This window comes from Simochromis diagramma, unplaced genomic scaffold, assembly GCF_900408965.1.
Source record: "Simochromis diagramma unplaced genomic scaffold, fSimDia1.1 OVJJ01000602.1, whole genome shotgun sequence".
NCBI lineage: Eukaryota > Metazoa > Chordata > Actinopteri > Cichliformes > Cichlidae > Simochromis > Simochromis diagramma.
In genome coordinates, this window is record NW_024387040.1 from 562440 (window position 1) to 584297 (window position 21858).

At 38.8% G+C, this 21858-nt stretch overlaps 1 protein-coding gene across 1 annotated transcript in view; it reads right to left on the minus strand.

Moving 5' to 3' along the window:
* The window catches only part of ofcc1 (orofacial cleft 1 candidate 1), a 79599-nt gene extending 64652 nt beyond the window's left edge, over positions 1–14947 (minus strand). The window contains exons 1-8 of the mRNA XM_040044284.1: positions 12305–14947; positions 8001–8067; positions 7441–7620; positions 4951–5055; positions 4239–4322; positions 1924–2148; positions 1498–1595; positions 28–114 (exon numbers count right to left, since the gene is read on the minus strand). Of these exons, the coding sequence (XP_039900218.1) occupies positions 28–114; positions 1498–1595; positions 1924–2148; positions 4239–4322; positions 4951–5055; positions 7441–7620; positions 8001–8067; positions 12305–12322 (864 nt within the window). The 5' untranslated portion in view covers positions 12323–14947. The remainder of the gene's footprint in view (positions 1–27; positions 115–1497; positions 1596–1923; positions 2149–4238; positions 4323–4950; positions 5056–7440; positions 7621–8000; positions 8068–12304) is intronic.
* Between the last annotated feature and the right edge of the window lie 6911 nt (positions 14948–21858).

Below are 21858 nucleotides of genomic sequence, written 5' to 3' on the forward strand. Positions count from 1 at the left end.
TGCACTATACAATACATGATCATTTACCTTAAAATCACCAGTGAAGAAAGCCATTAGTCTTTTCTTTCTCTTTGCCCACTCGCTTCTCTTCGGGGGTCCATTCTGAGCCACTTGCTGAAAACATGTTCAAAATCACATGCACGCGTTCTTTTGGGTGCAGCTTTGTGAAACAGTGCAGTGCACCATAATGGCAGAATTAAGCACAAGGAGCAACTGTAATGCAATCTGCAGGCAATCGATACCGAGCCAGACCCTAAAGACATGTAGCGTTTGATGAGTATTTCTGCCGGTTTTACATTCAGTCAGCACATTCACACTCCCCATTCAGACACATTGACACTGCTAAGTGACAATGTCTCGCACTGCAGCGGCTTTGTGCGGCAGAATAGAGAAAGAAGAAAAACGCTATTATTTTTAAAATAGATGTGAAATCTCTGGTGGATAATGTGCTTTCAATGGGAGGTGGGAGTGGAAACAGTAGGAGAGCGCATACATATTATTGTCGAATAAGATAACACCGATCCCACTACTGATACAGTACACAGTAGATGCCGCTGATTATCCAGTGAGGGAAGATGAGTCAACTGTTGCTGTGACTTCGGAGTGACAGTAAGTCATTGTTGGGTATTTTGTTTCCCGGTTACATTTACTTTCTATTCATGTAACTTGATACTCTCTCTCCTCTCTTTTCAAATGGGATTAGAACTAAAAATACAGTGGATGGAAGTCCTGCATTCCTGTGTTTACATATGCATTAATGTGTTTCTTTGGAACCTAGATTTGCCTACACAATGAGAACCTGCTGTCCTTCTATCCACTCCCATTTCTCTTCTGTCTGATCAAATGCAAACACTTGTTTTGAAAGAAGCTTCAGATCTTAAAGCTAGTTCAGAAAATCCTCAGTTGGAAAATGAAAAGTAGTCATGATCTTTTATTTTTTTCCTGAAAAGACCGTGAGAATTGTAAATCACAGAGGAAATTCAGCTTCTGTTTGAAACAAATATGCATAATAATGCACAACAAAGTGGAAAGAGAGAAGAAGAGAGTCTGCATAAATCAAATAAATTAATGGTTTGAGCTTATCATATGTAGAATAGAATATCGATTTAAAATCCATGTTCTAATTTTGAGTCAAGGATGAATGAGTAATCTAACCTCTGAAGTACCTTGAATGCCCGCTGTTCAAAAGAAACATGAGTGCATTCAGCTGAGACCATCTTCCAAGAAAATGAAATGGATTGAGAAGGGAGGGGGGGAAGGTTTGGGACAACATAGAAAAGAAGAAAAATAGAAAATGAGAAGAAGAAAATTAAGCCAAGGAAGTTACTCACTTTGCAAACAGGCATGTGAAGAGACAAAAAACAGATAGACGTACATGCACACATGCACAGACTCTATGTCCATTAGCCAAGCCACTGGTACACAGCATAATGGACATGGCTGATGTGCTGGTGAATATGGGATGATGACACAGATATTCCTCTTTGTAGCGCTGACCTGCTGCAGTGAAAGGCTGCCAAGCATGATCATGTCAGGCCGCGCACGCTCCTTCAGCTGCTGGGTGTAGTGGGGGATCACCTCCTCAACTGTCCTCACTGCAAGAAATATTACAGAGGCAGCAAAAGCATTCTAATATTTAACAAAACTACAATATTACCAAAGCATGCATGATTCTTTGAATATTATGTCAAGTCTCCCATTGCATCATTGATCCAATCATGCAACCCTGAATTTAATTAATTAATTTTGCAATGCTGAAATAATATCATGTTACCTTTAACTTTGATTTTATGAGACATTTTCTGCTCTCCAATATATATTTGTTTTAATCAGATAATCTGTTTAATTTAGTGCTATAAAATAGTACTATGTATATATGTATAGGATCAATCAACATTAAAACGAATAAAAGGATAGCATTACTTTTTACAGTGCTCTCTCTGCCCATTACCATCCTCCCTGCTTCGAGTCCAGCCTCTCCTCCCGGCTCAGTACTACCCTCAGCCTGGGTTTTGGCAATGGTATGGGCCTGGGAGGGCCTGGAGCCCGAGGCATCACCACCACTGTGGAGCAGCAGTCGCCGCTGAAGCACCAGATCACCCGCCTTCACCTCCAACACCTCCTCATCCCTGGAGGCTAGCAGCGTACCTGGAGAGATTCGCATCAGTGGGCATGTGCAGACACACGCACAACCAGACATACACAAACACACACACATACGCACACGGATTTCCACTCGTAAACACTGGAACATGTATTCACATACTGATGGATGAGCATATTTAGCACATCCAGAAACAGGCACAACTGATAGATATGTGTATGTTTGCAAACAGTATGATGTACTGAAGTGGAAGTGTGTACAAAAACACAATGGTGAACAGTCAAAAAGCATCATATTCAATTCACACATCCACATGTTTGGCTTAAAACTATACTGAGGCAGGACTTTTGTTTAGAGAAGGAACAAAAAAGAAATGCTGAATCCTATAATGTTAGTTTTTTTTATTATAAGAGGTGTACAAAAATATATTTTTTTAGTTAGTTTAAAAAAAATAGGATGAATCAATGAATATAGCACATTTCATCAAATTGCTCTATTTCAGTAAAAGGCATTCTACAGGCTAGGCTAATCTAACATGCCCAGACTGAAATGGGACCAAGCCTCTAAACTGAAAAAAACATATGCAAAGTAGTTTTAAGTTAGTAACCTAAAAATCATTACTGAATGGAGAGAGGCATTGTTTGCAGTAGCTTATCATGCTCGCTGTTTCTGTTTCAGTTTTGCTGTACTGGCTCATTGGTAGAAATGTGATGTATTCTTCAACAATCTCTATATTCAACGTGTGCAGTCCAACGTGTGCAAGAGCCAAATCTGTTAAAACTGCTTAATGCTTTTCACATAGAGGCTGATAGCGACGCCTAACACCTTACAGAAAACCAGAATACCAGTTTTGTGGTCTTTCATCTCCAAGCCAAAGCAAAGGAATTCATCAAGATAAAAAAGAAGAAGAGCTGAAGATCCGAGGCAGACAGACAAGACTTCTCCAGGATTTTTTTTTTCTTAAAGAAGGAAAGAAAAAAAGCTCCAACACTGGCCACTGTCCATTTCATTAATGTTTTGTTTTATTCAGGTTCTTTCTTGTGAAATGTGTATGGTGCTTTGTGACAGGCTGTAAAAGCCAAAACAAAAGCCTGAGAAGCAGTCACAAAATGTCAGGATCAGGACTGACATACTCTGAGCCCTCTGCAAAGAACACTTGAAGCCTACACCGGTGGGAGGCATCCATACAACTGCATAAGGTCATTGTCTTGAAGTCTATTGTAGCTCAGTAAAGTGCTAACTGGCAGTAGTGTTGGACAGTACAGAAGTACAAGCTCTCTCTCTCTCTCTCTGTTTCCCTGTCTCTCTTTCCTTCCCTTTCTCTCAGCCTATTGCATGAAGCAACTCTTAATCCAAGATCCTCTTTACTTTCTCTGTGGGATTTCATGAACATTCCAAAACAATGGATGGGGTTGCTAATCTCGGTGGTACAGCTAAATCCAAAACAATAGGAAATAATACAAGCCTGCTAAATTCTACCGTGTTGAAGCGGGCCTAAACCCATCACTTGTGCGCTGGAATTACAAGAGAGATGTGCGTCATGTCAACAGGATCTGGTATGACTGTCTTCACCCAGAACAATGCTAAGCTTAAACCATCTCAGTATTGCCTGGATGGCTACATATTTAAATGAAACTGAGCTAATGAGAAAAGGCACGACTACTGTGAGACAATAGGGTTGCTTGGAAAGCACCGTCTGCTGGTGAGCGTCCCTTTCTAGTTTACTCTTTGTTCTATGGTAGTGCTGCTTTTAGTGGGAAATACAGCATCATATTTTTGGGTGGATGGTTTCTGTTATTTACATTTAACATTAGAAAGTAGAACACACAAGAAAATATGACATTCTTGTTCACAAAATTGTGTTTTTAATGATATTTTAATACAGATGGAAGTTAACAGAAAGATGTATCTCTAAAATCTGAAAACAAATTTAGTGCTTCTGCACTATCTACACTAACCAGCATGTCTGTGAATTATACCAATGATTTAAACCAGCAATACAAGCAAATACATGCAAACTAGTTTAAGTGATACACATAGGTTAAATGTGCAAAACTGGATGAAATTTGGCTAAATATCACAATAAATCAAGGACCCACAAATCACTGTAGTATAGCTAATAGAGGATACATACCAGGTAAGTCAATGAAGGTGTCTTCGTCATCCAGCAATGCAGTTATTCTTTCATACAGTTTCTTTTCATCAGCAGTGAAAGTTTCTGTAAATCCAAACAAGTATATTTAAATGGTGCCAAAAAAAGAAATATATTTCTTTTTGTGTGCTTTAATAATTACTTTCTGCTTATCAGCCAACTCAATCTAAACTGCATCTTAACATGCAAATTAGTCGTGGGGAAGGGTGAAAATCAAGTGTATGTAGAGGGGTAATGAAATGGGAGCATTAACATGCCTGTTAGCTGGCCTGTCATCATGTGATGAGATTTGATTTGGTGGATCCTTTGATATTACACGGCAGTGATATCCAAAAGATACAGGTGAAATGCCTTCTCCATTAATAGCCAGGTTTCATTATAACATGCATATTACTTGGCTCCCAAGAGCTTGCCTTTAATAGGCCTACTTTAGGAGGGGGCTGCAAACTCCTGATATGGCTCTGCACGTGTCATTTGACGGGGGGGAGAGAAAATGCCACTGTGAAATGAAAACTGACCAATGATACATGACCTTCATCAATGACAACGACTTGGGTAGCCAATCTAGTGATGCCATCACTTGGTGTATTTACATAGACCGCCGTGGCATCACGAATGGCAGCCTGTTACTAGTGATCTCTCTCACCCCTCTTTAATGAACCGAGGAGAACCATTATGACAGAGAATGGCATACTTAATTCCAGCTCATCTTCAGCGCTGACCCCAGTCGTCCTGCAATGCCCCGAGTCCGTCTGCCTTGTCGATGACGGGTCAAAGTAATTTTGCGCACGTTCATTTCCTGTGGAAAGTGCACGATGAGGAAAGCGAATGAGAGAAAGAGGGATTGGGAGTTGGCGGGGTGGTAAGGGAGGGGAAGGAGGGAGTTGTACAGGTTCAGGTTAGTGGTTATTAGAAGCACATGAAGCAAAATGTTAATTTTGAAACCCACACTGTCGAAGGGCAGTGGTAGTGGCTGCTACTAGATAAGGCAGAGCCAAGATGAGACAGGAGTTCAGAGGCGCAGAGAAAGAACTGGGAAAAAGACTCCTGGGTTTCTCAGTGCACCTCTCCACGGCCTGCGGTGCTCAGGGGCCTAATTAGCATGCTGCAAAAGGTCATGGCAAGCAATCTCTTAAATATGACTGCCATATGTTTTCCATGTTCAAAAGGAACTAATGAGAAAGTCTACAAGCCCAAAAGTACCTGGAATTTCAAAGACAATACCAGCTAAATACTCCGAGGTCAGCGGCCTAGAGAAGGAGGCAAGTTTGGGGGAGCAGATCCAAAGGAAAATAACTTGAGCCCATGTCTCATTGACTTCTTATTAGCAATCACTGACCTATGGGTATCAAGTCTGCTCCACAGAGTTTATGGGAATCAGTTGGCTCAGGGGCACTTTCTATTAAAGGTACACACCACCTACAGCTTTTTTTTAACCCCTGGAATCATTATCATTGCAAGCCTTGAATATTTTGCTCCAATCTAAATTGCTTGACTTGTATTTCTCAGATTGTGGGGGGAAAATGGATTAAGTCATGTTATATATTCCACACAAGGCGCGTTTATAGAAGTCTGAGGGCTTCAGTGATTGGTTGCATAAAAATGCGAGTTTGTTTGCATAAAAGGACCACTGGCCACTCGGCCACTACCCCCAAAAAAATTCCACAGAAATTCTTTTGTGTTCTTGTAAAATATCTGCATGAGGTTTTCCTGCTCTTTCATACTCCAACTTAAACACTCAGACTGAAATACTTATTAAGAGTCATGCTGCTACATGACTCTTCAATGGTGTCATAAATTGACTGTGAAATTCACATGTTAAATCCTGGTACATTGTTAGCAGAGAGTTTGAACAATTTCTCCGCAAATAGCTCTGAGGTTATGAAACCCTTTTTTCAAATACAAATTTGCATAATGGTAGTAGCTTCGTGAATCGCCTTTTGAATCATAGCTGTGATTTACCTAAATAGTCTGGCTGCCCTCCAATTCATCTCTCTAATGAAAATTTCAATTATCTGTTCTTACATGCACAATATCTGTAACTAGCACTTCTTGGCAGCCAGAGATACTGTTAGCAGAGACCAAGAGATAATGAAAGAGTCTGGAAAAGGCCAAAGTGTCACAAACATGGAACATTTTCTGTTTGGATCTTCCAGTAAAGGCACACAAGTCAGAAGTGCTTATTGCGTGCCACTGATTCATAGTTTGTGGATTCAGAGCCTATAAATTCTTCAGTGCATGTTCAATTTTATTTATTTGCAGTGTTTCAGCAACCATAAATTGCCTTCCTAATCAAGTCCATGTAAAAATGAAGGCAGTCCATCAAAGCAGGCTTCCCTTGTCCAATTGCAGCGCTACTCTGAGTTACCGGCAGTCAGATGTAACGCTCCTCTCTGAACGGATGGGGCTCGCTCTCTGATTCCAGATTTGGTCGCCTACCTTGCAAATCCTTATAATGGATATTGACAGTGTTTAATTCACACCAAATGCGAGCCAATGGTGGGAGAGAAGAAAAAAGATGATTGCTTTTCCAGAGCAACTTGAGAATGAACTTTATTTTCCACCCAGGATTTGCTCTGCCTCTTGTGCATAAAAAATAATGACAAAATAGATAATAATTACTAGCCATACACAGCGAAAGCAAAATAAACCATATTAAATCAAGAATCTAACATGTGACTCATCCCCGAGAAAACTGGCACACTCACAACCTCGAACACATCCTAATTTACCATCCCATTCCTCAAGAGTTCTCTCTGACATACTGAATTATAAGGGGGCATATTCGTATGCCTGATTGGCCTTAAGCTGTGTTTTGGGGGCGTTGTGAGTACACCACACAGACAGCGGATCGGCTCGATAGCGTAGTAGCGTATGTAAATGCACTCTCCTATGACTCCAGCCCACCACAAGGCATGTAGCCGAGAGTGGGAGTCAAGGCTGATTGTGTCGAGGGTACTTCTAGATAGAGATAGAACACCCACTACTGTAGCGTTCTCCAGCGAAGGAAGAAGTTATACGAGGGTTGCTTGTTAGGACACGCTTGCTTTGGAATGCAGGGACCAAGGGCCCCCCAAATGGAAAGCTACAGACTGAGAGAAGGAAAGAGGCAGTGAGAGAAAGGTTAGATCAGGAACACATCTACTGTCAACAAATTTGAGGCTAATGAAGAATGAAGCTTCACCTCTTTCTTTGGCAGGGGCTCGCGGCTCCATTTTTTTTTGGTGAGCTGCAAGGGTGCTATCTGGCCTGTCACCTCGAATTTCTCTCCCGAGCCAAACCGGAGGAATGGAACGCTCGGTGCTTCTTTCTCCATCAAAGGCTGGGTTTTCAATGCCCACCACATTAGCTCTCGCTTCTCTCCCTGACAGAATAAATAGAAACATAAATGAAAATACAATGACACGCAGGGCCGGGACAACACTTACATCAAAGTGAGTCATTAAAAGAAAAAAGAAAAAAACAAGGCATATTTATAAACAACAGAATTCTATTGGTGCTTTGACTGCCCCAAAATGTTCAAGCGCATCCTCCTCGAATGATGCTAAAACACAATTAGGTTAAAATTAAATCAGAATCTTGCAGGAGGAGGAGAAAAAAAAGAGGAGAAGAAGAAATGATTAAAATAATTACAAATTGCGCCCTGACAAGCAAGAGCAAAATTTAGCCCAAAGCCATTTGTCTGTAATTAGTTAATTAATCCTTACACAAATTATGAGCAATAACTCATCAAGCAGGACTCACCCATCAGAAATTCAGCCGACTTGGATTTCTTCTGCTTAGGTTGCTGCAGAGCCTTCTGCTGTAACTTCTGGAGGGAAATTGTTAAATGAATAAATTAGCTGCAGAATGAAGATCATCATTTATGATCCGCAACTAACGCAGTATTTTAAATATGGGACGACACTGAAATGTCATTTAATTTACATCGCCGCTAAAGGGGTCAAGCACTAATTGAACAACAGGAGTGGAAAAGAATTTAATCATAAATAGATAAGAAAAGTTGACACGAATGTGTAATGAAGGTCACATTAAAATACTCCCTCCTTGTTTCTAAAAAGAACGGGCAACAACACTCGCGCCTGGAAAATTATGCATTTTCTTTCTTTCTTTCTTTTTTTCTGCACAAGCTGCATGAGAGTACACCGTCTCGGTGTGCAAATGAGTATGGAAATCCAGGCACACTTCTCATTACTTCCATTCACATGAACTCAACCTAAAAACCCTCAAAGGAGGGAGAGAAGTGGTGTTTAAATAACATCATGTCAGGTCTCCTGCATTTGGTAAAGACAGATTTTTGATGAAGGACTTATTCTTGAAGATGCCACAAATTTAATATAAATGGCGGCAGGGGGAATACAAAGACAGGCTAAGTGAACACTATTCCGACTTGGAGTTGTAGGTGGTCTTCACTGGTATGAAGTGGAAAGAAAAAAGAAGAAGGGCTATAAGAGAGAAAGTATGGGTTTCTTTGAAATCAAGAGTATGTGGAACAAACCCCGCACTCCCACATTTCTCTCATTTCTGCGGACAAGCAGAACAATAAGAAAGCCGAGGTAAAAAGCATAAGTAGTTGTTTTTGTTATTGATATGTTTACATAAGAATGCGCCATATAAAAGAGCTTTGTTGCTCAGAGCGTATGGAGCTTTTTAAGCATCATTTTATGCAGATTTCAGTGATGAACTGTGCTCATGCCCATGAACAGCATGTATTTGTATACAATATTTAATTTCAAAGGAAAAATCAAGGGGCAGAATGGGTGGGGAGGGCTTATTTCAACTCTAAATGACAGAGCAATTAAAATAGCAGAGGACTACTTCCAGACCAATCTGGTAAGAGGAGTTTTTGTAAATCTGTTTTTACATTCAACAAGCCCTACAGCAAGACATTCATTTATACCACTGAGATTAATGCTTATCTAATTGTAACTTATTTAAAAACCATTTTCTTTTCGACTGGGTACCAATCATTTTCTCTGAGTTGCACATACAAAAATGAGAGACAAATTTGGCATTGGTGAAGATGTCTCCATGTCGTTTCTTTCATTTTCTTCTTCTTCTTCTCCTCTCTCTCTCTCTCTGATTTTTTTCTTTACATTTCAGTAAACAATTTACAGAACTTTCTGCACTAATGTTCAGGTGCATACTCAAATTATCGACATTCCCTGCAACAATTAGAAGAAAATTAATCAGACAGTTCTTTTTTTGCTAATAAAAATGCACACACTCCTCATTTGTACACCAGACAACTTAAATAATATTATCCTGCAAACTAAATCAGTGATTTGAATAAGCTAAATGGTATTTGCATTCTTTATATGGTATTAAAATGCTGATTGTTATTGGAACCTCAGAGCCAATTCGGAAATCCTTAATGACTAAATATAAAATAATGTCCATCCACACTACATTTTTCCCCCTTGACACTAAAAGCTTGTTTTTCAGCCTTTTAACAACACATACTGTGATTAGAAACATTTCAGATTTGTTTGCTACTGTAATTGATTTTCAGACTAGGAAAATAATCTTTAATAGTCTGCATATATAAGTCCTTTCAACACAGGTGTTTGCTATTATTGTTCAATGTTTCTCCCAAGGACACTGTGGCATGTGGCTGGGGATTGAACCACAAACCATCTGAAGAGTGGACGTTTAAGATGAAGCCACCTTTTATGCTAACAGCCCAATTAGAAATATCTGCAATATCATTCACTTCATAATTTATAGCAGACTTTACATTTTAAGCACATAACATGAAGGGTTTTTGGCACTGTTCTTTTTTTCTTTCTTTGTCTTTACACTGGTTGTCCTCAAAGCACATTTTGTAGTACTCTGATTTATAAAAGTTCCCATGTTTCTAACTGTGCATAGTGTGATAGCTTCATGCCCTGCAAATAAAAGTGTCAATTTGAATATAAGGTAACCAAGTAAAGAGCCTAGACTCTATATGGTAGCCCCAGACTCTGGGTGCACATCCTGCCATGTAAAACTCTCTGTCATGAAAGCTAAGAAAGGACTCATTAAAAAAACAAAAAAGCCAACTAATTGGTCAGGTGCAGGACTTACTATGCAGTACAATGAGAAATGTGAAAACCAGCCCAAGCCAAAGTTTCTGCTGTTTTCTGTGACTTTGCACAAACATGTGTTAAACTTTTGGAGCTGCACCAAAATTACACGCCAAGAAATTTGGATGTATTATACCATTCACAACAGCCATACTGTAAATAGTAACACAGCACAACAGGCCCATTCTCTTCCCATCTGAAGGCATCTGCATATGCCCCTTTAAATCCACCCACTCCACCTCATTTCACTGTGAAGCACACCAAATGCTTACTTTGCAGCCAACATGGGAAAAAAATAATTTACAACGGGTGACAAAAAAGGAGAATCGTGACTTTTTTCCCTTTCTTTCTTTTTAAATGTGATTGTTGTCAAAAGGAATTGAGCACAACAATGCCTTGTTCAGTTCTTGTTGCATTCAAAGGCATAGCTAGAAGGGCTTGGGGAAGACCGCTCGCTGCTAGGGGCTGGTGGGCACAGACCAGCTAGAAAGTGAATTTTGCATACTGTACGGATCATCGCCCAGTTCAGCCCAGTCACATTGAATCTGCCATCAACCAATTGTGCTTCATGAAACCGTCAACCCTCATTTACGTCTGCCTGTTTTCTTCCCCACACAGCTGTAAACAAGGCCCCAGCTTTGAGCTGTCTTCCTCTGTCCCTGCGCGCTGCTTGCCAGGGGAGAGTAGACAGCAAAACCTTGTCTTCACTGAGCTACTTAAAGCTACCATTTCCAGACAAGCACCCTGCGCACTAGGCAAAGGATTCAGGGACAAGAGTGATTCTGGAAGTGACAAGAGTTTTAAGAGCTTTACACAGAGATCCCATAATGTGTTTTGTGTCTTCACTGAGCTCCAACTTGTACCTAAAAATAATTTCTTATTTGTCTTGATCAACACAGTTTGAATCCAAGGGCATGATACACACAGCGAGTAAAGTCATTAATATACATATATGTGCGACTACACATCATAACTCCATGCAATAAAACGATGTGACACGCAAAAGTTGAGCCTTGCTAAATCAATGACCACTTTTGTTTTCATGTTGACAAAGTCTCTTTTTATCTATCCACATAATAAAAAATGGTTATATTGATAAAATGTCATAAGAATAATTAAAACATCTACAAAGCATCTCTATTTAAATGAGTATAGATAAGGTTAGCATTTTGTTTCAAAAGCATACAAAGCCAATTCTACCCTTAAAATGTGAAACCGTCTCAATTTATAGAGCAGCCTTATATGTGCATGGTAATTGTGACCCACCAAACAGTTTCTTCTAAACAACAACCGCGTCAGTTGGTGTAGACAGAAAACATAATTAGTATTCAAGCTTAATTAATCTACGCTGGCCCCCTTTAAGTGAATTAGTCAATTATTTATGCATGTGTGCTCCTTTGATGCTAACAGATTATGTATGTTGCTGGAAAAAACCTTGAAAAATGACTTTGAAAACTTTCTACCATAAAATGTCACTACAAGCTTTTGTACCGACTTAGAAATGTCATTGAAGGGCATGAATTCTGAATGGATGTGAAAACATAAACTGCAGAGAATCTGTAAATTCTTATTGTTGCCAAAATTTTAGATAAGTCGTCTAAACGCTGCAATTCCACAATCCAGGGAAAAATACAAAACAAATACCAAAATAATGCCAGTAAATATGAGCCAAATATGCTCTTTTTGTCCTAATCCATGGAATGGAAATCTAACACAGGTCGGATCAAGGTCTTTCCTAGGATCATGGGAACTCCTTGGGATTTTCAAGAGCCTTTTTGTTTTTACCCTTGAGAACCAGGCACTGGCCTCTGCATCTCTCAGTCCCCCCCATTGAAAACCCAGAGGCAGCACAGAGGAATGCTAAATGTCAATGGTCAGGCTGCTCCAGCACCTTGAGAGAGAGGGAGAGCTGGAGGTACAAGGATTTGACCTCGCTGTGTTCAGTCACACTGTTATGAGGGCCAGAAGTGAAACTGTACTCACACTGCCAAAGGTGTCCATCTCCACAAACTGCAAAAGATCATCACTGGCTGACCCTGATTTCTGAACTTAGACCAGGCCTAAAAAAACAGAATGTGTGAAAAATGGTGGAAAAAAACATAAAGTTAAACCGAGGCTCATGAAAAACTAAAAAATAAATAAAAAGCACAAAGAGATGCTACTATTGACTTAATTTCAAACGTTAAATTTGCCTCTTAATTTAAAGCACGCCTATATTATTAGAGCTATAAAGATAAAAAAAAGGTTTATTTGAATGTGCATACGAAAGCCTTTACTGCAGCACACACAGCATTACACACTCTCCTCCTGCTTGTGTGCTTAAAACCGTTATCTCTGCAATGCATCTCAGAGAATGTAGGACACTAAACACCATTTATTATCACAGATAACAAATTATTTGCCTTGATTATTCAAAGTGTTTATTCATTTACATCTGATACAATATCATTTGGTATTTTTATCGTCTTTTCCTATGGTAATTCACATGGCTTGCACAAGTTTCTGCTGAAATAGCAAAACAAACCCCAGGCAAAATGTGAAAGATTATCCCATACCATGCGAGCTAGGATGAAATGCTATACTTTTTCACACTGAACACTGCTCCACTGGGTGTGATTGAAAAACATGTAAAGCTATTGAATCTGTGGTTTGTATATGTGAGGGAAAATGAGTGTTGTAACAAGTGGGCCAGTGTTTTTGTAATTGTTTCAAATTACACTCGACGTAATAACTCAGTGAAAGCGGAGCCAGTGTGCGGTCCGCGCACATTAACTAGGCAAAGACCACAGGATATCCATGCACCTTATCACGGCTCACAAAAAAAGAGAACAAAAAAAGAAAAGGAAAAAGCGATCGCGTAAACAACTGTGGAGAGTAAAACTTTTCAGCTACATTTCCAGCTGCATCTATTTGTGTCTAATGGCGCTTATCACCAGAAGAAGGATAATACTTTTAGATAAAGAGGTGCTTTGTAGCATTTCCTGTACATGTGTATTTTATTGAATTAAAGACACCCTAACATTCCTGTTTTTAATTTGGTGAACTGTTTTTCTGGCATTGTGTGTTTGCATGTGTGTGTGTGTGTGCAATCGTTTTACACAGGCTGTAAAATTGTGATGCTGTGAGAAAAATAAGTCCATTAGTAGTTAAAACTGAACACCCCCTGCCAAATACTGAGATTGCCAGTACTCTTGTTAACCATATAAAGGACTGGCTCACTTTTCTGCTTTCCGTCAACAGCCATATGTGAATATATTACAGCACTGCACAACAAACCCCAAAAGTCCAGGAAGTTTCATGCACTTTCTGGACTTTTTTTTTTTTTTTTTTGCTAGTATCAATCCAAAAAAAAGGACAAGAAGTTTGGACTTCTCTGCTGTGTTAATTTAACTCATGTGTTTACTGAGCAATACACCCATGCAAACACACTCTGCCGACACGAGCCAGGGTGCAGCTAAATGATCTATATACGGTTTCCTGCAATTGCATTTGTTTTTGACCTGCACACCACAAAACTGTTCAATCACAGCAAAATGGTGGGAACAAGCAGCTCGGTTCAGAGTTTAAAAAGACAACGCTGCCGTCGATTGATTGCTGTTTTAAATTTTGGAACTGAAAATATTTCGGCTTTTAAAGAACTTTTTCACGACTTTTTCTGGACCTTTCCACACAAAGCAGCATTTTAAAGGTTTTCTCTCAAAACTTTTTAAGAGTTAAACTTTATTCGCATAAATTCAAACACTGAATATATTAAATAAGGAGCTTGTGCTTTACCCTAGACGTCTAAAATAGTGACAGCACTAATATGAACAATGGATCTACTGATTAAAAATACCGCAAGTGTGTGCATTGTTCCTCAGGAATGTCACTATATTTGACCTGCAACCTTTTTCCATCTACTTCTTTCGCCCTGAGAAAGACCATCTCCTCTGTCATCTAGTCAGCTAAGCTCAATCAGCCCCTAATCCAGAATGACAGTGGGATCAGTGTTTGCAGTAGACAAGGCACTTCCCCTTTTTTTGAGGCATGGTGTGACCTGAAATCTTCCCTGACATTTTTTTTCCCGTTTCCACAAACACGGATCGGGGCTGTAATTCAATAGTCACAAAGAGACAGGGCATCGCGCACCAAAGAATATTTTATTTGCTTGCAGACAGAAGCCTTTTCTTGTTCTTTGACAACCGTCAGTCTCCCCCAAAACACACAGTTCACACGGCTGACAATAAGAGTCAAAAAAGGGGCCAGGCTTTTTAACATTTTGCAGCATATTTACTTTAAATGTGCTCTTTGCACTTTATAAATTCATAGTAACATAAGAAACAATCCCTTTTTCTGAGTTCTGTCAAACTGCTCCTCTTCAGGTAAATTAAAAGCAGGTAAGAAGGCTTTTCACTAAACTATGTAATTTGATCTGAATGGATTATTAAGCCAAACTTTTGCAAAGAACTAGCACACCATAACAGTAACTGAATACATAGATATTGTTATTACTTAGGATTAAGAGGTATGTTACCTTGTGAAGTCAGAATCCTCCCTCTTTATGGTTAGCTACACCTCAGTCGCCAAGGCGATAGTGACGCAGGTCCTAACAGCAAGCCCTTACACTTGGTGTCAGATGACCTCCTCATGTTCACTTTCACTGGGTGAAAGTACACGCGTCCGGTTTTAAACTTTTTATATTTGAAAGATAGCACACAATTCATTATTCGAGAGCGGCAAGATGACTGTCATGAATACGACATGAATGACAGAAGCAGGAACTGTGAGTTATCCAATTTCACATTTTGGGGAAGGACATTTCTGACAGTTTGTGGCAACCCATGACCAACACCATTAAGCTGGCAAGATAAAGTATGGTCTGTGTAATAGTTTCATCTAACAGATGGCATCACTGCTCAACAAGGCTGAATTATTAATGCGGAGTGCGGTATGGCGCTTCTTCAAACAAATGTTTACATATAGTTTCACCTGAACAAAAGTACGAAACTTCCCCATTTTGTCATCGCTCAGTGTCGATTCCAGTGAACCTCCCAAACTGACGCTAAAGTGCTCGTGCTGCTGTGTAAACATCCATTATGTAGTATGTGACAATTCACACGAGTTGCATGCATTATTTAAAGGAAAGTGCAGACAAATGTATTTCTCAGCCAAAGAAAACCAAGCAAGCTTTACAGCTGCTATGAAGGATAGTCACAAAATGCCCAGCGGATTGGCCCATTCATGTTTGGCATAAGGCATATTAACACTAATGTCTCCTTAAAACAGATCATGAACTACTAATGCTTCCCTTAGAACAAACAGTCAGCCTCTGTTTTATTTATGACTGCAAAGCCATCAGGCCATTGGTGGCCTTTTCAACTGAGGAAGAGAGATTGCTCATATGTATCAGCAATGAATAGCCCTCATTTGTTTTTTGCCACTACGGAGTCACTGTTTTGTTTTATCAAAAGTTTATGATAGCTGCTGTGAACACTCTGAGTTCATTCAGGGGACCCGTATCACACTCTTTCTTTGGTTAATGAACAAAGCCAAAAACAATCAGAAGTTAACTACGAACAACAACGCATCATTAATGCACGTTTGAATCAAAAGCAGTATTTACAGGATCTATATTACAAACCTCTGTTTTTTTTTACATTTGTTTAATTTTATTTTTGCTTATTAAGCTGGTTAAATATATTCTAAATAAGATGCCCACCGATTCGGACCTCCCATTTTCTGCCTAAGCTGTCATTGATCGTTTATGCGATTAAATATAGACCTAAATCTCCATCTTATCCAATTAATTCTCTTTGCAGGCATGAGAGTGGCTAATGATGTTATCTTACCTAATTAACCTGTATAGGGATTCAACTCCAGGACAGGGGATTGTTCATCCTTCATCCAAGTGTTCATTATTATCATTACAATCATTATCATAAAAGGGCCAACTTATGATGTTGGCCATTTCACCACTATTAATCTAGATTGAGTCTTTTTTTTTTTTTTTTCATTTTGGGGAGGGGGATCCTTTGGGTCATTTTTAATTATCACTAAAAGAATGGGAATTCTTGCAAAGCTGAGTAAGTTCAGTTGTGGTCACAGCAATCACTGCAATCCCACGAGGCCACATTACGCGAATGTGATCCGACTGTCTATGACTGAAGGGACATTTCAGATTTTTGCTGTGTTTAGGGCCCCGTGTCCCAAATACATTGAAACTGTTTCTACAGCTTTCTGTCAGCTTTCCATTTGAGTGTGGGCTTCAACCTATTAACTCCGCATACTTGAAGAAGATCAATAGCCTTCATTGGGCCATGTGTCATTAGCTAATCGGATATTGATGAGGGTATTGACACACACCTAATTAATCTCAGGCCTGGTGCTGGCTTTCATATGTTTCCTTAATTATGCACTTCATCTTAGTCCCAACACATCAGCAGATTTCTGCTTCCTGTGTGACAGTGAGTAAAAGTTACCTGTCAAGTCTCACTCTAGCATTTAAAGTTTTTTTTTCCTATGTTGCTCTTTTAAAACTGGTATTAATTTTAGGAGCACTGAAGTAAACAAGCATGTTAAGCACGTTTAGTTCTGAGTCAGTTTCCTAAACCTAGTATTATTGTAATCATTGCCAGGGAAATCCTATGTGAAGAATGAGTAAAGCATGCCAGCTTTATGCATGTGTGCACAGAAAGTATGCATACACACTATATAGGTAGGAGGACCCATGCATTCATGTGCACGTCTTTGCACAAACCTTTCATATACGTTCGCATGTGCTTTGTGTGCAGCTGTATATGTATATCTGTTGTGTTGAAACATCCCGGCTGATCAATAGAACAGCGCGCTGGTGTACAGATGAGAGAGCACCTGAAGGTGACCCTGACTACTGGCATCACCACAGGGCTCCAATAAGCTGCTCCTCAACCGCTGCTCTGCAAACCACAAATCTCCAACTTTTAGCCTGCTGCTGTTGGTTTGATTATTGTTTATAGATACAGCCGAGAATTAAAGCATGGCCCGCAGGCAGCATAATTATTTACAGCTGAAAACTCATATCATTACCAGCATGCTCCTAATTGCCAGAAGTAATATCAATGTTAGTTGATTAAGCTTATTTTTTTCATCTTCACTCTCTGTAATGTGCAGAGATTGTTTTCCCTCAGCATATGGGGTGACGGTTTATCTCAATACAGCTGTTCATCTGGCTTCACTTCTATTTTTTTCCCCCCCGCTGTTCATTCCAAAATACAATATTGTGGTATCTTCAGAGGGTAGAGATCGATTGCTCTACTTTTTGTATTTTGCTCACAAGGTCAAAGAAAACACAAGAGATTCATCCTTCATTGCTCAAAAATAATTTATCTCTGTAAAGATTTTCCCTAAATAGACACAGATGTGACTTACAGGAGCAATTGCACATACTGACTCAAGGTGATGTCAGAGTTACAGAGAAAGGTCCAGCGAGATGTAAACCTACCGTTAATTCACAATCGAATGATTAATTCAAACAAATGTTTCTTTGGCCTGGACCTCTCTCCCTTTGCTATGGACTTGTCAAAATATTTCACCCTGTATTTAAGGCAGCAAGAAAGATGAGGCTATTAATAACATCGCCCATGAAGGGAAAATATATAAACCTTGAAGGCTACATTATTATTCGCATGTACTGTAGATTACTCAAACATGAATGTGGCGCTGCAGCACCATAAACCTATTTCTTGGATCCAAGTATAGGAAACTGATGTAAAAAAAAAAAAAAAGTTTATCCTGTTGTTTTATGCTAAATGTTAAAATTAAAAAGGATGAAACACTGATCTGTATTATATACTGTTTATCAGAAACTGCCTCCTATGCGTGTACATAATGCCTTAACATCCACCAGGTTATTGGGAATCCATTCAGGCTACGTCCACACGTACACGGGTATTTTTGAAAACGGAGATTTTCCGTTTTCGTTTTAAAAAATAATCCCGTCCACACGTAAAGGCAGAAATGAAGGAAAACGCTGCTAGGAACATGCCAAAGCAGCAGGTGGCGCTAGATTCCTAACCGTGCAGAAATGTTGGCCAATCAGAAGTCTAGAAGCCTCGGTGGGAAAAAGTAAACAAAGCTGGGGCATTGAAGCAGAACCGAGTTGTATGTGTGGAGGGACAGTAACTGTGTGTGTATATGTAAGCATTTAAACACTGCAGAGAGTACAATTAACAGTAACAGTATTGTAGAAATTCATTTCACCGAAACAATAACGTGGCGCACAGTGTGACGTCAAAAAAGGCGCACACCTTTGACGCTGCGTTTTCTCCATTTTTCTCGTCCACACGTAAATGCAAAAACGGAGTTTTCAAAAATATCCACCCTGGCCGGAGTTTTTAAAAATCTCCGTTTTTAGTGACCAAAAACGCCATTTACGTGTGGACGAAAGGTGCAAACGCATAGAAAAATCTGCGTTTTCAAAAATACCCGGGTACGTGTGGACGTAGCCTCAGTGTTAAGGGCAAGGTTTGGGGTCTGTGTGCGTTTTTACAGAGAAACTGTAATGGCAAAATCTATGACATTTTTTTTATTTTAACATCCTCTAATATAGAAAAACCTGCCTTTTAAAACAATACCCAACTGTAACCCTAAACCTTGACGAGTCATTGGTGACCTGTTGGATTTTATAGGCGAGTGAAACTGGAAAAGGTGTTGCTAAGAGTAAGTGTTAGAGCAATTCTGTCAAAAAAGAAAAAAAAATTCTGTATCTATTGTCAATTTTTTTTTTCTGAATTCGCTTTGCTGTCTCTTTCACCATAGAGTTCATGTAGATCTATAAGAGTGGGAGTGAGTGACTTTTTTTTTTAAAGTCGCTTGCATGTAAAACCTCAACTTTGGTTTTATCAATCTCGAGAAAAATTGCTGTAGAAAGGAAACTTGCTTTACATGATGCACCATAAGCACATGTGAAAATTTCACATTACTTATTTTGAATGCCTCAAATGTCAAAGAGAAAACTGACGTGGCCCTAAAAGATTGCGTCTATAAGGGAGTTAATCACAAGAATCCTTCTCCTGTTTCTATGGTTAAAATTGTGCAGAGGAGTGGAATAATTTTTAAAAGGGCAATGCAAATAGTGATTAAAAGTGTGCCTAGGGTCATCATTAGGGCATGATCTCACAGAAATTGAGAGTAAGAGGGACGTGTTTGAGAAACATTTTGGTGACCAACAAGGGGCTTTTCACATGCAAATGACTCCATATGACAAGAATTTATAAGTTATTATTTTTGACAGGCAGTGAGTCTGCCCCTTTTGATGAGCACCCAAAGTGCTTGAGGAAATTAGACAATTGTTAGGAAACTTTGTGCTATAAATACATTGTTTTTCTTTCTTTGCCATTTATTCTGAAATACAGCGAAGACATGTCAGAGTGAAGGACTTATGATCTCTTTTTAAAGATCAGGAAGCCAGAGGCTGCACTCTGTTAGTGGCTCAAAGGGTTGGCGTGTATAGGATACGATAAGAAATACAGTCTGAGACAAGAGTGAACATACAAGTTTGGCTTTATCGATTGCTGCAACTTAACTTTGGTGACTCACAGCAAACATCAAAAGAAATATGTAATATAAAACCGTACTGCTGCTTGGTGATTGGTTATATTTAGCTTAAAGTAGCTTAAGTTTATTGACTTATTTGAACAACTAAACATCAAAAATGTAACAAAAACATGACATACAACATTGTGTAAAAGTCTTAAGCAGCCAAACTTTCTTTTAATTTGTAATTCATCACTTTATAAGAATTATAAAGTGATAAATCCAAATTTAAAATTTTGGTTCAAATCATCAATATATGTGGAGAAGTCCGGGAGAGAGGTACAACAATGAGTGTGTACCACCTGGAAAGCATCTGATTGGCAACAGCTTCATTTTTCAGCATGACAATGAATGCAAACACAGTAATGCAGTAAAATCATACCTGGATATAAAAACACACAATGAAAGACTATCTGTCGTGGATTGGCCTCCCCAGAGCCTAAACCTCAACATTACTTAAGCAGTGTGGGATCATCTCGACAGAGAATAGAACAAATAAGCAGACAACATCCACAGATGAAGAAGAAGAAGAAGAGCTCTGAATGCCAATTAAAGAAGCCTGGAGGACTATTCCTGAAGACCACTTAAAGAAATTACAAGAAAGCTTGTCTAAGAAAGTTCGGTTTGTTTTGAAGAAGAATTGATGTTAAGGCTTGCTGGAATTGTACAAACTCTGTTTTGCCTTGTATATTGTATTTCCTTGTATATTTTGGCATGTTCCAATCTAATGCCCTTTGCTTGCAATAAAAAGTGCAATTACATTAATATGTTCATTAATAAATTCTAATTGAATTACAATCCTAACTGTACTGTAATGACACTAAATTATTCCTATAATATATAATAGTGGGAGTAGTTACTTGTGTTTTAAAACCTGACATCAGGTGTGATCACTGCAGATCAGAGTAAATCCAGACATTTTTTCCCTATTAAGTACAGTTTAATTCCTATTATATACACACAGTTGCAAAGCTGGATGAGCTTCTGCTTAGAAAAACCTTCTGTATTCCCGTTTAACTTCATTTCTGAAAAAAAGGTTTCCACAATAACATAATCTTAGAACTGTATGACAAAATTGTTAACTCGTTGGGTTTGAAAGATTGATTTGATTTGATTGAATCTTTATTTTGAACATGTTGAAAAAGTACAACAACATAGAATTAAAAAGAGACAAACAAACAAAGCAAAACAAAAGGAAAACGAGCAACCACAACTACAAATAACTTTCATGTTCAAAAAGGAGCAGGAAGAAGCATAAGCTTATTTAATCCCACCCCTTTCCCACTATCTAGTAATCAACAGACTACAGAAATACCTCCTTGCAATTACATTATATGTCACGTGTATTTTTATTTATTTATTTATTTATTATATATCTATCCATACATACATATATTCACATACACACATATACACATTTTCAATAACCCCAGTAACACCTCAAAGGATACACAACCTACAGATATATATACCCATACCAACATACCTGTGCACCCGCACACACATGAAAATATTGGACAAGGACACCCTATCAAATGCTTCATGTCTTTATTTAGTCTGTTCCACAGCTTCACTCCACACACAGAGATGCAAAAACTTTTTAATGTTGTACGGATACAAGGATGTTTTAAATTTAATTCCCCCCTCAAATTGTATCCCCGTTCTCTTTTAGAAAACAGTTTTAGAATACTTTATACATAATTTGTGCAGTGAGAAAATGAACCAGATCTGTGATTTTTAGAATTTTTGATTTTAAGAATAGTGGATTTGTATGATCTCTGTAACCAGTTTTATGGATTATCCTTATGGCCCTTTTTTGTAATATAAAGATTGATGATAGCGAACATTTGTAAGTATTGCTCCAAACCTCTGCACAGTAATGCAAATACGGTGCAATCAGGGAACAATAGAGAATGTGGAGGGATCTGTGCTCCAGAATGTGTTTTACTTTACTCAAGATTGAAACACTTCTTGAAATTTTGTTA